The 15,429-nt window shown below is 45.0% G+C and overlaps 1 protein-coding gene across 2 annotated transcripts in view; it reads left to right on the top strand.

The window, feature by feature from the left end:
* DISP2 (dispatched RND transporter family member 2) overlaps positions 1-15,429 on the top strand; it is a 43,093-nt gene that overhangs the window by 11,601 nt on the left and 16,063 nt on the right. For both annotated transcript variants that reach the window (XM_077322905.1, XM_077322904.1), the window contains 2 exons: positions 4,836-4,859; positions 5,310-7,310. In XM_077322905.1, coding sequence (XP_077179020.1) covers positions 6,997-7,310 — 314 coding nt within the window. In that variant the 5' untranslated portion in view covers positions 4,836-4,859; positions 5,310-6,996. The remainder of the gene's footprint in view (positions 1-4,835; positions 4,860-5,309; positions 7,311-15,429) is intronic.

Below are 15,429 nucleotides of genomic sequence, written 5' to 3'. Positions count from 1 at the left end.
TCTGTCGCTTTATCTCTTTCAAAATACTAGTATTGCTTTAAATGTCTGTCTCCCTCTGTGATTTGTCCCTGCACAGGGAGCGAGAGGAAATAAATTATTCAAGAAAAACAGCGCACTCAAAAATAGGTGAATCTGAGCCATTAAGAGGAAGGTGTTAGAGAGAAGTTTCTTAACACGACACACGTGCCCCATGGCTCACCTTTCCAGCAGAGGATGCCAATCTTTCCACATGAAAGGGACATAGACAGGATTTAGGGGATTAGGAACAGCTCTCACAGTAACCTGCTAAAGTTTCCCCTGAAACAAAAGGTTTCCTCTCCTTCAGGTTTCCTTTAAATTCTCCTGGAATGGGACTCTCTCTAAGCTTGTGGGCAACCACGTTGTCTAAACTGTTTCCTCTTGCACAGTCTCGTATCTGTAGTGCACATGCACTCATTACATCCAAACATGTCCCTTTAGAGGTATTGTACAAATATGTACATGGCCTCCCCATTACTCAAAATATATATAAGAGATTTAGTATGCAAAAGTAGTTCCTTATTTGATTAAAAGTGACAACCCCCAATACACACATACACATTGGGCATCAGATAAAATAAATTTGGGGCACTAGTTGATGATGTGTAGTAAAGAACAGAACCCTCTTCAAGGTCAGCTGCTGCTGTTGATCCCAAGGAGTGCCAAAAGGAAGATGGCAAATATTACACAATCTGGTTCCCTCTAGAGGTCATAGAAGCTGTAGGAAGTCTTGCAGTGCCTATGTAGTCTTGACTTTATGGTCTCCTTTGCCTTTCTCCTCCCCCCCCCCCTTTTCATCTGTTCATACCGCCTATGGCTTCTATATCCTAGCTTATCTCTGTTGCATTTCATTCATCTTCTATTTCTGTGCATTTGTTTCTTTGCCTAGATGCCTGTAGTGTGTGTACAGTTGTGAAATAGAGCAATTTCTTCTTTTATAAACTTAGGCAGATTGTGAGTGGGTGGGCAGGAAGGGATATGCCAGTGTTTGTCTCTTGTGGCCCTTCCTTGCATACCCAGGGCATTGCTGATTGCCACTGTGGTGAATTTCTTCCAGGCCAGGCTGGATTCTGGAGATTTTTGGTAGTGGGGGGGAGATCATTTGGGAATGAAATTGGGATCACTGTGGGTGGGCAGGTAGTTGTGAGTTCCTGCATTGTGCAGGGGGTTAGACTAGATGACTCAGGAGGTACCTTCTAACTCTATGATTCTCCCTTACTGATACAGTAGTTCTTACTGCAGCCTTGCTTCAAGTATGAGGAAAGAAAGGGAAAGCCTTGCTTGCAGAAAGAGGAAAAATCTTTTTTTAAAAGAAGATCTTAAAACTGCAAAGATGTTAATTTTTCTACTGGGAGGCAGAATGCACTTTGTTTAATGAAAAAATGTAGGGAGGGGAGTTAGAAATAAGAAAAATGTGTGAAAATGGCAAACACATTCTTTAAAAACAGTTGTGCAATCAGAGTACAGATGGGGAAAGGCTCTATTAGTCTCCAGTGGTGAATGCCTGCAAGTAGCAGCGCAGCAGCTGTGCACACATCTGTGGAATCAGCCTGGTCTAATTTCTGGAGGAGGGGTGGGGGATCTGGGGACCCTGAGTTTACCTTGAAATAAAGTTTATAAAAGCTGTTTCACCAAAGCCTGCAGTGGGGCAAAAATAGATGCGTTTGCTTTGGGTCTTAGCATCCTTCTCCCACAATTTCGAAAACTACCTAATAGTCTATCAATCCAGTCCTGTGCATTCTTATTCAGAAGTAAGTCCCAACTGGTCCAGTGTTGCTTACTTCAAAGTGACTGCAGTGTATGAGATGCTTTCCCTATGTACTTCTTCCTTCTTTGTGCAAGCCTGCATGGTGTAGTGGTTAAAGAGCAGAGGCCTCTAATCTGGCCAGCTGCGTTTGATTCCCCACTCCTCCATGTGCAGTCAGCTCAGTTACTTTGGGCCAGCTAGTCACAGCTTCCTTAGAGCTGTTCTTGCAGAACAGTTCTCATACCACTCTCAGCCCCACCTACCTCACAGGGTGTCTCTTGTGGGAAGAGGACAGGAAAGGTATTTGTAAGTCACTTTGGGGCTCCTTTGGGTAGTGAAAAGTGCAGTATAAAAAACCAGCTCTTCTTCTAATGTCTTTCTTTTAAGCTGGACAGCCAATAGTGAACAATTGCAGAGCAATCGCCTTGTCAAGGAAATCATTGGTTTCTGTTTAATGGTGGCTCTGTGGAAGAGACTTCGTTGTGTCCCTTGAGACATTTTACAGATGGCAGCTACAAGGCTGGTTGCTCTGCCAGCAGTAAAAATAGCCAAACTATGTGCCTGTCTTAATGAAAGCAGAGGTGCTTGAAAGGAAAGAGCCCTACTGAGATCTACATGTTTCAAAAGCTATTGGAAAGGAACTTGTATCTTATGTGAATGCGAACTCTATGGGACTCTGCCAGATTGAGTCTGGTCCTTTGGGCAAAAAAGTGCCATGTGTTGCACCTGATGTGCCAATGTAAACACATGACCCAGGATGCCTCTCCATCCCCGTAGCCCAAGGTGTTGTTTTCTGTGCACCATGCACCAGGGTGTGATTGTGCAAGAACTGAATGCATCTATGTTCATGACCATTCATTCCCTACATCGGAAATTTTATGAGTTACTTATTTTTGAGATTTGTAGGCCACCTCTCTCCAACAATGGTCTTGGGGCAGCTAACATGATTTAAATCCGACACAGATATTCCTAAAAATATAAAACCCATTGCAAATGGCTTAAAAATCCTAATGAGGCAAACTGCTCCACCACAAATATTCCCCCTGAAGCCGGGGTCAATAGAGCCAGATCAAATTACAGCCCCCAGGTTCAGATGGAGGGGGTAACATGCAGGAGGAGGAGGCTCAAAGCGGCTTACAGTCGCCTTCCCATTCCTCTCCCAAGTTGATGTTCCCAAGTGCTGGCATTGGCCTCAACCATAGGGCCTTTGAAACTTTGCTGGTTCTGAAAGGGCCTGGATCTCTGTGACTGCAAGATTTATGCAGATCTTATTGCCAGGTCAAAACTGAGTCATGGCAATCCCATAGGGCAGTTATTCTTAACCAGGGTTACTAGTAACCACAGGGTTACTCCAATGGTGGGGGATTTAATTAAATAATAATAATTATCTACTGGGGAGGAGTCAGGAGGACAGAGTGACTTTCTGCTTATCTGTCTGGTCTGGGGTGGCCTTGTTGAATTCACACACAATAAAAAGGAATCAGAGGAAAGACTTGAATCTGCTGCACTCCCCCATCGGCTCCTCCCATTTCCCCCTCTCAGAATTTAAACTACAAGTACAACGATATAGGCTAGATCAGTGGTCCCCAACCTGCGGGCCGCGGCCCGGTGCCGGGCTGCGAAGGCCATGGCCCCGGGCCGCGGTTCCCTCTCCCTGCCCCCCCGCAGTAAAAAACTTCCCAGGCCGCAAGCTTGCGGCCCGGGAAGCTTCTTACTGCCGGAGGGCGGGGAGAGGGAATCGGGGCCGGGCTGCGCCCGTGCCGGTGCGGCCCAATGTGCGGGCGCGGCTCGCGGGGCGCGGCTCGCAGGGCGCGGCTCGCGGGCGCGGCCCGATGCGGGGGCGCGGCCCAATGCATGGCCGTGGCCCGCGCGGGCCACGGGCTGCGCCCCAATGCCCTGCCGGTCCCCAACCTCAGAAAGGTTGGGGACCACTGGGCTAGATATCAGGAAAAAGATTTTCACAGTCAGAGTAGTTCAGCAGTGGAATAGGCTGCCTAAGGAGGTGGTGAGCTCCCCCTCACTGGAAGTCTTCAAGCAAAGGTTGGATACACACTTTTCTTGGATGCTTTAGGATGCTTAGGGCTGATCCTGCGTTGAGCAGGGGGTTGGACTAGATGGCCTGTATGGCCCCTTCCAACTCTATGATTCTGATTCTGTGAATTTCTTCTTAAGGCCCTGCAGAGAAAAAATGGCTGGAGGAAGACAATTGCAAGCAAAGGGATTCAGCTATTCAAGCAGGAGAGGACTGTGTCCAATGCCACAGAGTCTACCCTCCAAAGCAGCCAATTTCTCTAGGGAAACTGATCTCTGTAGTCTGGAGATGAGCTGTAATTCTTGGGGATCCCCAGGGCCCCACCTAAAGGCTGATATCTCTAGCTGAGAGCTACTACATCTGGCTCCAGGGCAAGGACTGTGTTCAGCCTGCATAAGGATTCCTTTCTTCCCAGGTTTCCCCTTGCCCTGGCAGCCATTTCCAATCCTGGGACAATATATTCTTAGGTCATGCTGGGACTGCCATCCTCCTGGTGGTGCCTAGACATCTCCCAAAGCTACAAGAGTTCTCTGAATCACACAGATCATTTCCCCCGAAGAGAATGGCTGCTTTGCAGGGTGGGCTTTATGACAGCTGAGATGAATGCTTCCTTGTTTTGCTCAGGAAAAGTCCTGCGCACACACAAATGAAACAAGCATTCTACTTTATTTGTGATGCCATGCACATTATAGACATGATTCCAGGGGCATGGCAGGGAGGTGTGGGCCAGCTGGCAACACTTCTGGGGTTAAGCTAAGCCTGAAGAATATTTCAGGGGTTACTCCATAGTGAAAAGGTTGATAAAGGCAGCTGTAGAGTACTCAAGAGAGATTCCCCAGAGGTTTGTCATGGCCTGCCTCCACATCATGACCCTGGTATTCCTTGGAAGTCTTCCATCCAAATACTAACTAGGACAGGCCCTGCTTAGTTTCCAAGATCTAGTTGGGCTAGCCTGGGCTAGGATACTCACTTATAAAATCTTATCAAGTGAATCAGCCTGCACATTTCATCAACTTTCTTTCATTCTTTTTTTTTAAGGAGTCTGGGAAAGAAAAGGAATTGGTAAGCACTGCGTTTTAGCTTCAAATAGCTCCTCTGCTATCTTTTTTGTCAGGCGGTCTCTTATTTTTTTCTGAGCCACATCTACAGTCTTGAATCTGTCAGTTGCTTGTTGCTCTAATGTCAGTGATCAAGCCAATTGCTTAGCTGAATCAGACGGCATCTGTGCCGCGAATTCACTCAGCAGCATCCAAACGGCTGATGGAGCCTGTCATTATTGAAGCAGCTCCACTCCCCATCCTGTTCTCAGGGCTCTCTCCTTGGCCTCTAAAGCTCATTATCCCACGCTAGGAGAAGGTATCTAAACCAGTATCACAGAAGGGCTTATGTTCTTTATGCTGCCTTAAGACTTCCACGGCATTAAGAGAAGAAGGGCTTATTCTAAACAGCGAGCGGGATTAAAGTGCCTTCACCACAACGATTTGTAATATGTATTGCTCTGGCTTTTCACAGCACGAGAAACACACTGGATGCCACAGTCATGGCCAGACTCATTGTCATGAGAAGAGCCAAGGTCATGGGAAATGTCAAGGGCAAGGTGAGAGTCCAAAGTGCCAGACTCACTGCCATGGCCAAGCTTCTGGAGAAGGACAGCACAAATGAAGCCTACCTGGATCAAGAATCATTCCATACAACACCCAACTAATGCCACCTAATTACTTTTAAATCCAGAAACACTTATTAAGCTTTGAGGAAACAGAAAACTTGGTTGTGTTTTGTCTGTCCTACCTTTATTACTATCAATCACATTTAATAGGCATTATTTGTCCAAAAAAATTAAATTGTGACCATTTGACGGGTTTTTTAATGTATATATACCACTTTTAGGCTGACTCTAGAACTCACCACATTAGAGAAGTTGTCCTCTAGAATTGTGTAATGCAGAGGCAAATTGAGTGATTTCTGAATAATGGATAAGACGCATGAGTCAGTCATAGAACAGCTCAATTAAATAGTTACTCTTTTCGCTGATTTTTTAAGGGTTATTAACGGTAAAATATGACGGGTGTTAATAAGTCTATCTAATATTTACTTCAGATTCTTGGAAATATGGCTTATGTTACTATTTAATTGTTTTTTTATCTATGGTCATACAATAAAATTATATTACTACTGCTACACTGGATGGATATCTAGGCACTGATGAGTGGGTGTAAGCTCTGATAAAATGTTTTGAAAATGAGTGCCTTAGAGGTTACTTTTCCCCCTTAGCTTTGTTGTGGGACCAATTGAGAAATACACTAGCAATTTGCATGTATCAAAGCACAAGGTGGAAGACAAGATGTCAGAAGAAGATTAAGGGGAACATTCAGGCTCACTACTTATAAGGCAGATAAATGTTCCGGATGTAAGGAATTGCCCAGAAATCCTACAGGGGTTTGATTGTGATAGGATGTGTAGTACTTCCTGCTATTGAAAACTATTTTTTATTGGCAGGTAGGATTTTAAAAAGAGCCTCTTGTGGTGCAGAGTGGTAAGGCAGCGATATGCTGTCTGAAGCTGTCTGCCCATGAGGTTGGGAGTTCGATCCCAGCAGCTGGCTCAAGGTTGACTCAGCCTTCCATCCTTCCGAGGTCGGTAAAATGAGTACCCAGCTTGCTGGGGGGTAAATGGTAATGACTGGGGAAGGCACTGGCAAACCACCCCGTATTGAGTCTGCCATGAAAACGCTGGAGGGCATCACTCCAAGGGTCAGACATGACTCGGTGCTTGCACAGGGGATACCTTTACCTTTACCTTAGGATTTTAAAATTTATTCTTGTTTTTTGAAAGGGGCTTCCAAAGTGGCTCACAGTATCCAGAAATCCATCCAAATAAACAGGCAATTAAAATAAATCTCTAAAAAGCATTGTGACCAGGGATGCAATTGTTTCAGATATTTGAAACTGGTAAAAAGGCCCCATCCTTTTCAATCTCTCTTTGCCACATAATTGTTATGAGAACAATGTCAAATAAGGGCATTTTTATTCAACCATCTTATTGCAGGGACAATGAGTGGCTCCCTGTCAAAATATGATGTCTTCTTTAACGTTTACAAAGATGGCTCTAACACAATTCAAACGTGAGCAGTCTTCCATGGCCGGGCAACAGCTATTGGTAGCCCCGGGTAGTGGCTGCTGTCACACGAACCCACCTTTCGATGGCTGGGCTCCCTTGGCGGGCTGGGCGGGCTGAGGTCCCAGCTCAACTGGCCAGCGGCCCCAGTCGCCCTCCCCCTCCCGTTGCTGCGATTGGCCCACGTGCCCGCCTCGGCCCGGTCCCCTCCCCAGCCAGCCCTGGCAGCCTCAGCGCAGGCGCTTTGCCGCTGCGGCGCTGGGCAGAGCGTTCAGCACCGCGGAGCTGCGGACAGCGCCTCCGAAGCCAGGGCCGGGCGCCGAGGGCCATGGAGGGGGCGGCAGGCTCCCAGGCGCTTGGCCCGTCGGTTGACGGCGAGACAGGGCGCTGCTCCTCCAGGTAAGCCCCCCCTCCCTTCCCTTCCCAGCGCCCAGGGCCGTCACGCCGCCGGGCGAGCGGCTCGCTGCCCAGACAATGGAGGCGAGGGAGGGACCTGCTGCATCTCCCCAGTCTGGCCTGGCCGCCTCCATTGCCTTGCATTGCATTGCCGGGGTTGGGCGGCTTCAGGCCTTTCCTCCTGCCTCCCCGGGGCAGGCATGACCTCCTCCGGGAAGTCTCTGCGGTCCGCTCTGCCGCCTGCATCGTTGGCTCCGAGGGCGAGCCAGGCTGTCTGTCCCTGCCGGGGCTGCCCCCTCTCTTGACGGTATCCAAGGAGCGCATCGGGGCAGCTGTGTCTGTCTACGCCGGCTCCGCGCCTTGGGATCCGGGGTTCAAGAGGGGCGCGTGGCTGGCCTTCGTGTCAGCAAGGATGTTCCCGCCCAGCCCCGGAATCAAGCCGAACAAAGGAAGAGCGCGGCGAACAAAAGAGACGGGCAGGCAAAGCTCACGCGGAGCCTCACGGAAACAGAGGCTGGGCTGGGCTACTCTTCATTAGGCTGCCCCAGGGTCTAGAATCGCGGCTGACCGGCGACCCACAAATGCCCGATTTGGAACAAGCATAAACGCTACGGTGCTCATAACTAGAGCTCTGGGGTTACAGTTTTGCTCTGCAGAGTCCATGGCAATGAAACCAGACATTATCAGGAGGAGATCTCCTAAGGATGGTCATTGGGGAAGAAAGCAGTACAAAGCTGGGATATTGCGAGCCGTCCTGGCTTTTGACTAGGGCGTCTTCGTACACTCCTGCAGTCAATGCATATATGCTCCAGACTAGACCTGCAAAGTTGTATTGGTTCATTAATAGATTTAGTGACTGATCCTTCCACCCAAACTGAATTATGCATGCAGCCAAGATTCAGAATAGAGGACATGCTCTTTCCGTAGCCAAATATTACGATTACAAACAAAAACGCTTTTCCCAGACTACAACCAAACCTGACAGCCTTCCAACTGAAATCATGGCTTAACAATATGAACTACAGGCAACTGTCAATTATGCAAACTGGTACTCAGTATGCACTTGAACTGAACTCCATTTTCAGTTCATCTCAAAGTTCAGGAGGAATGAACCTGTAAGCAGCTTCAGGTGGGTAGCTGCTTTGGACTGAAGCTATAGAGCAATGCTTGAGTCCAATGACACCTTTAAGACCAACAAAGTTTAATGCTGAGCATAAGGTTTCATGTGTGCACAAAATGTAGCCCAAATTAAACTTTGTTGATTCATGACACCTAAACAGAATCTCCATGTTGACAGCATATAACATGCATACACATGTCCAATCGAGTATGAATCCTGGATGAACGGTTGCCTCCATGTCCGGCTTGCAAGTTTCTTGGATGGTCACTGTTGAAAACAGATCACTAAACTAGATCACCTGCAGTAGAATTCACTTCTTATATGTAATATTAAAACTTGGATTTTCCACAGCAGTGATGAATCTTAAACTTTTTTTTTCTTGAAGCCACTCCCAGATTAGATTTGCAAGGAGCCTGATACAGAGTTATGCCATTGGCCTGTCAGTCTTGTGCCATCTTTCTGGCAGGGATTTTTCACATCACCTGTTCTGTTTCCCTGGAGATGCCAGGCATTAAACCTGGAGACTTCTGCCTGCAAAGCAGATAAGCCACATCCCTTTCCCTATATGACCAGGATGGATGCTAGCTTTTGTCTGTTAAACTGTAGTTAACCTCATGGTGAAGAAAAATAGCCTGTCCTTTAAGATCCTCAGAAAGTTTTGTGTGTCAAGGTTTTGGAATATGTGTGTGTGTATTTAATTAGTTACTTGAAGTGATTGATTATAAACCTGATTGATTTAAGGTTATTTTTAAGAGCAGCAGTTAGTTGACTCTTTAGAAGAACATAATAATCTAATGGAATATGTGCACATGAACTCATATATATATATATATATATATATATATATATATATATATATATATATATATATATATATATATATATATATATATATATATATATATATATATACACACACACACACACACACACACACAAACACACAACATCTTTCATGCAACATAGGATTAAACACATTTAAAGTGCCATCCTAAACAAATGTCAATGGATCTAGAAGGCTGCCTTGGTACCACCAAAGATCCAGGGAACCCTTATGTGAGAGCTCCCAAGGGGTTGGGAGGCCTTTCCCAGAAGTTCAGATGGCCAATGCCATCACTATATGTTGTTCTAAAAGGCCTAGTCTCTTTCTCCACAAAGGAAAAATGGTAAATGATCTATCAATTGATTGGCTGGTTCACACATCTTACTTCCAGTCCTACTTCTCTGAAGGGGCAAGTCACCACTTCTGGGGTTCCTCGAAGCCTGAAAAATATTCCAGGGATTTGTCCAAGGTCGAAAGGTTGAAAAAGGCTGCTGTAGAGTATTAGAAATTGGACAACTAATATTAAGTAGTTAGATCTATTCTAAGGACACATTTATGGAAATATTGAAGACATGGGGAAAAAACAAATGGAGAGAATGGAAACATTTTCAGCATTTGCTTTGCTACCAATATCACAGAGATAAAACCATGCCAGTATAATAAAGAACTCACCGTTTTCTTTGTACATGGCATTGGCAATGCTCTATTACCCTGAATATTAGGTATGGTAAGCTGAGAGTTGTTCTATGTAGAGATGTTTCTCAGACCTTTATAGCAGCTACCCAATTTGGTTAGTGCCCTACACTGTAATATGTAAATAAAATGTTAGAAGTCTGTGCTGGACCAGATGAAAGGTTCAGCTAGCCCTTCATACTCTTTCCTGTAGTTAGCTACCTTGAGCAGCTCATATAAACAGCAAAATCCTGGCATTCTTTGTCCATTGCTTGTACTACTTTACAGCCATCTGCATATCTCGTTGGGATAAGTGCAGGAGCGCCATCATGAGTGGCACAGTCTCCCTAGTAGAAAACTATGCAAAAGAATCAGTAAACAACCTTTGTAACACATTTATCCATCAAAGAGAAGGATGCTTCAACTGGAGCATCATCAAAGGGGACTTTGCTTCAAGAGAAGTACCTGCTTACCTGACATCTCCTGGATAATATTATCCAATATCGCTTCCATTGATTATTTAGTGGAATACCTTCAAACAATCTCAGCTTTGTTAATAAAAGACCACCTTTTGTTCCTACAAGAGACAGCTGGGTGTCTCTTTTAGTGCTGGAGAGAATTTGGTTAGATGCTGCCCTTCATATTCACAAAGGGAAAATGCTGTTTGTTTCTTCTCTCCTTTGTCTAGCGAAACTGGTGCAACCTTGCAAGCCTGTTTTGTACTCAAAACTATCAACTTTCATTCCTTTTAATCTGCAGCACATTCTTCTTTCCATGTTAAGGCTATCACTTTCTGATTTAGGCTTTGTCATCATTTCTTGGAACAGTTGATTTTCTTCCCCCCCCCTCCTTTTTTAAAAATTAAATATCAATGTCAATGAAGGCTTCTAGGGAACTCAAAAGCCTTCATCCTATTTTGTGATGTTTTGATTGGTCTTAATAAAAGGTATCCTAAGACTCCTGTGTTTTTGGAATTTGCCAGTATACCAGTGGAGCAACTTGATCATGCCATGTACATTTAAGACTTTCTCAAGCTCTGCCTTGCATATTCTCTTAGTTTATGGTGCTTTGCATTGTATGTGGAAGATTGGTTAAGTCTTTTGTTAATCAGACCATTTGGGCTTTCTGTTCAGCAACTTCAAACTGTTCTTTCATTACTCTTTTGTGATTGAGATGTTTTGCTTCCCATATCTGGTAAAGAGCTCTGTACTGTTTGCTACAAATAGATCCAATACAAGATATGGTCACTGAACTAATCTTTTTTTGCAAAATCCCTCTGGAATATGTTGTGCAAATCTAGAATGCCAAATCTCTGCATGTTCAATGCTTTAGCATTATTCACTCTGTTTAAAGTGATGTCAATGCTGGGTTAGGGCCAGCATATAGAACTCCCACTTTCAGCCTGCTTACCCATAATTATAGCCGGGGTGGGGGTGCTAACCAGGCAAACTGTGCACCTTTCCTTTGTGACATGGCCAAATCCAGCCTACAGATACTTCTGTACCACAGCAGCGCCTGGCCAGATCTGTGGGTCCCTTTGCAAAGAGACTTAAACCAATTCCGCATGAGGAATCTGCCTCTGGAGAGCCTCTAGTTGCTTGGCGGTTTTTAGAGCTTCCTCCACATGATGTTATCTGCATCCCAAGGCTGGCTCAACTTTGGGCTAGATTTGCCTCGAGGGAAATTGCCAAAACTGGATTTTCTACCTCCTATTGTGCTTCACAACAGTGAGCATCCACAGGCAAGCCCATATAGAGGGGAAATGCATGACAGTCCTGCCAACATTGTCCCACCCTTGCTCCCACATTCCTTTCCGTGTTTCTGGATTGGGAAAAAACATTTTTTTTAATGGCGATGTCCTCATTGTTGTGGGACCACAAAGCTACTTTGCCAAAGTTAAAATAATATGTTCTCTTTAGTGAGCATGGTCATTTTGGGATCAGACAGACAAAACACATTCCCATTTGTGTTTTCTGGTGGTGGGGAATGAACAGGGAAAGGGGGAGGGCACATGATGAAGCAGACCTCTCCCGATCATCTAGGTGTCCATGCACTTTGTTTTTAAGCATACTGTTCACACACAGTCACTATTCAAGGTCTAGTTACTTTTTCCAACCTCTCAAAAATCTACCCAAACAGAGTCCAAAACAGCACAAATCCCAAAAGGGGGGAGGGAATGCTTTATTGTTCTGGCATTTCTCCATAGCGATGCCGAAGTATTAATTTTTAAATTAAAACTGCTTTTGTGTTGTGGTGTTATTGCATAGCAATGTGGAAGTTCATTTTTTTTTAATTAAATTCGCGCCGGGGGGGGGGGCAGAAGTTTGAGTTCCTGAAAGAACTGCTGTGCTGTGATTGGTGGCTTGCTGTGATTGACAAACCAAGGAGAGGGGTGAGAAGTGCAATTTGTTTTCCTTTGCCACCTTGTTAGGCAGCAAAAGGTTGTGACGAGGTGGAGAGAAAACATGGGAGGGGTCTCTTGTGATGAGGCTTGCAAATGCATGGCTTACAATCACATGTTTGCAAGTAAGAGGCCACGTGAGGTTTGTGCCTCCATGTGGAATCAGTCTTAAACAAAGGAGAAAGCAACGGACAATAATTATCATAAATATATCTAACATGATTATTGACCAGTTGGTTATTATTCATTTCTGGGCAAGATGATTGGCCAAGAGGCCAAGATGAAAGCAAAAGTTGTCTAGTTCCTTACCAGTGTGTTTTCAGCTGCAGTTGTGGTACTGATACTGTCTTAATTGCTCTGGTAGATGACCTACAAGGGCAAACGGATGGGAGGAGCACGGCCTTGTTGAACTTCCTGTGTCTCTCAGCTGATCTTTCTGAGTCACATACCTAATTTTGGTGTTTGGGGCACTGCATTGTGGCACACCTACTCATACATGCCAAGCAGAATGTAGTAAGTGTTGCAGGAAGAACTGCCACTCTGCGCTGTGGGTCTTCTTCACAGAGATTGTGTGGATGATGACTTTGGCCTAATAGCCTTTAACACCTCAATGAAGCCACCAGAAGTTATGACATGAAGTATATTTGCTATGCTGGTGATATTCTTCTCTACTGCTGCCTTCAAAAAGAGTTAGATGTCTGGAATTGACACAGGTGGGACTCAACAAATCAAGGCTTGGTTAAAGCAATATCTTCATGTTGAGAGTATGAGGGCTAGTTGACCTAAGAATGAGCAGTTCGCTAGTGGTTGCCAAAGATCAGGTCAGTCTGGGGAGCTTTTGGACTACACATGGAACCTCATGGCCAGAAGTGCCGTTTACCATTTTGAGTTGATACCTAGAAAAATAATGAGCTGCTACCATGATGAAGAGCCTCTTGTGGCGCAGAGTGGTAAGGCAGCAGAAATGTCTGAAAGCTCTGCCCATGAGTCTGGGAGTTCAATCCCAGCAGCCGGCTCAAGGTTGACTCAGCCTTCCATCCTTCTGAGGTCGGTAAAATGAGTACCCAGCTTGCTGGGGGGTAAATGGTAATGACTGGGGAAGGCACTGGTAAACTACCCTGTATTGAGTCTGCCATAAAAATGCTAGAGGGCGTCACCCCAAGGGTCAGCCATGACCTGGTGCTTGCACAGATGATACCTTTACCTTTTACCATGATGAAGTTGGTAACCTCCAGGCTGGAATGGTTTGATATGCTCTGGATAAAATTAGTTTTGAAGATAAGTTGGAAACTTCAATTAACTCAAAATGTAGCAACCTGTAGAAATGAGCTGTTGACAATATATCCTGAAAGAACTGCATTCATTTCCATTTTGTTTCTATGCACAGCTGCTGCTTACAGCCTAAGTATATGACTCTTAAAAAGCGCTTCCATATGTGCTTCCTGCTCCCCTCACTGTTTCCTAAGAACCCTGAAGAAGAATCCAAGTCCTACTTTAGTGCAAGAAACTACAAGAAACATAAGAAGAGCCCTGCTGGATCATACCAGTAGTTCATCTAGCTCAGCCTCCTGTCTCACACAGTGACCAATCGGTTCCTCTGGGCAGCCAACAACAGGACACAGAGGCTGAAGGGATCCAAGGCTAGATCAGACCAAAGGACAGAAGTGATGGAAATGGATTGCTGCCATTTACAGCTGACAAGTGGGGTTCACCAAGAAGGGTGTTAATGAGCATGAAGATGGCAGAATGAGGGTTCAGTAAAGCTTCCAGGTGGTGTTGCATTTCTGCTGCAATTTATTCTGGCTGAGGAATGTACAGATCACCAGGCTCAAAGTATTCCTTACTCTCTTTCTCTCTCTCTCTCTCTGCCCCATCTCTTGTCCCTTTTTGGTCTCTGTGTCACAACTTGGCTTTGACATCATATACAACATGGTCTAGCAATATCCAGCCTGCCCCTCAACCATACAGTGAAGGAGTCAGGCTCAGTCCCACATTCATGTGATGCTTTAGCAGCAGCTTGAATGGACTCAAGAGTCTCACTTTGAAAAGCTATAGGGCTGCTGTTCTCCAAAACAGGTTCTGTCTTACAGTGCGGGAGCAAACCTTACCAAGCATAAATCCGATTACTGTTTTGATATGAAAGAAACTCAAACATCACTCTGTCAAAGCCAACAGATTGCAGAATTTACAAGCTTTCCATCTGCAGTGAGGCAGCCCCATATCTATATGCCCTTCATGGGTAAAATGACTCACACCTTCCCCCGCATTGAAATTATGTCATTCTTGCATCCATCTGTACAATCAGCCTCCAAAGACAGGCTCTTGCAGATGGAATAATAGAGGCCAAGTGTATGCCTTGGCCCAAGATCCCCAACTCAATCTGTGGTGTCAGTTGAACCCAGGTGTTAGTACACAACATAGTATGTGGGTAGCTTAGCAAATTGTTTTGGCAAGACTAAAATTCAGCAAATCTGAGAATCAAAGCACAGGACCTAAACACAGCCGAAGAACTCTTCCAGCTACATTTCTGGCTTCTCTTTACAGCCCTTTTTAACTCTTTGGGGAGTCTGCTTCCAAGTAAGCCCAAAGTAGTATCTAGTAAATTTTTATCCCACTGCAGGGCAGGATAAAGGAGTTCTAGATGGGCCTTTAAAACTGGAATCCCATGCATACCTAACCTGGATGCTTTAGGTGATCCTACAGGACTAGATTGCCTATGAGGTCCCTTCCAACTCAATGATTCAATGAAACTGTGCATCTTAGGGCCAAACCAGATGAGACATCAAGATTCAGGCCAGGGTTCCCTAATACAAACTGCAGACAAATATTACTGCCAATTGAACATCCTTGGGTTTAAAGTCCACCATTTTTTTAAAGTTTGTTCACACAGGACACTCTGTGGTCATTTTCTTTCCAGCCAGGGTACGCCCAGCATCACCAGGCTTTTGCTAATGTAGGGACCAACAAATTGTCTGGTCTTTCTTATCCCTGCTTCAAGTCCTTTAAAAAATTTTAATGACACCGATTGTCTTTGCAATTGAATATTCATCATATTTAATTAAATCCAAAATTGTTTCAAGGGAGTAAGTTTGTGACAATACAGGCA

Source organism: Paroedura picta, chromosome 2 (assembly GCF_049243985.1).
Source record: "Paroedura picta isolate Pp20150507F chromosome 2, Ppicta_v3.0, whole genome shotgun sequence".
Taxonomy (NCBI): Eukaryota; Metazoa; Chordata; class Lepidosauria; order Squamata; family Gekkonidae; genus Paroedura; species Paroedura picta.
This window is presented reverse-complemented; position numbering and strand designations above follow the sequence as displayed.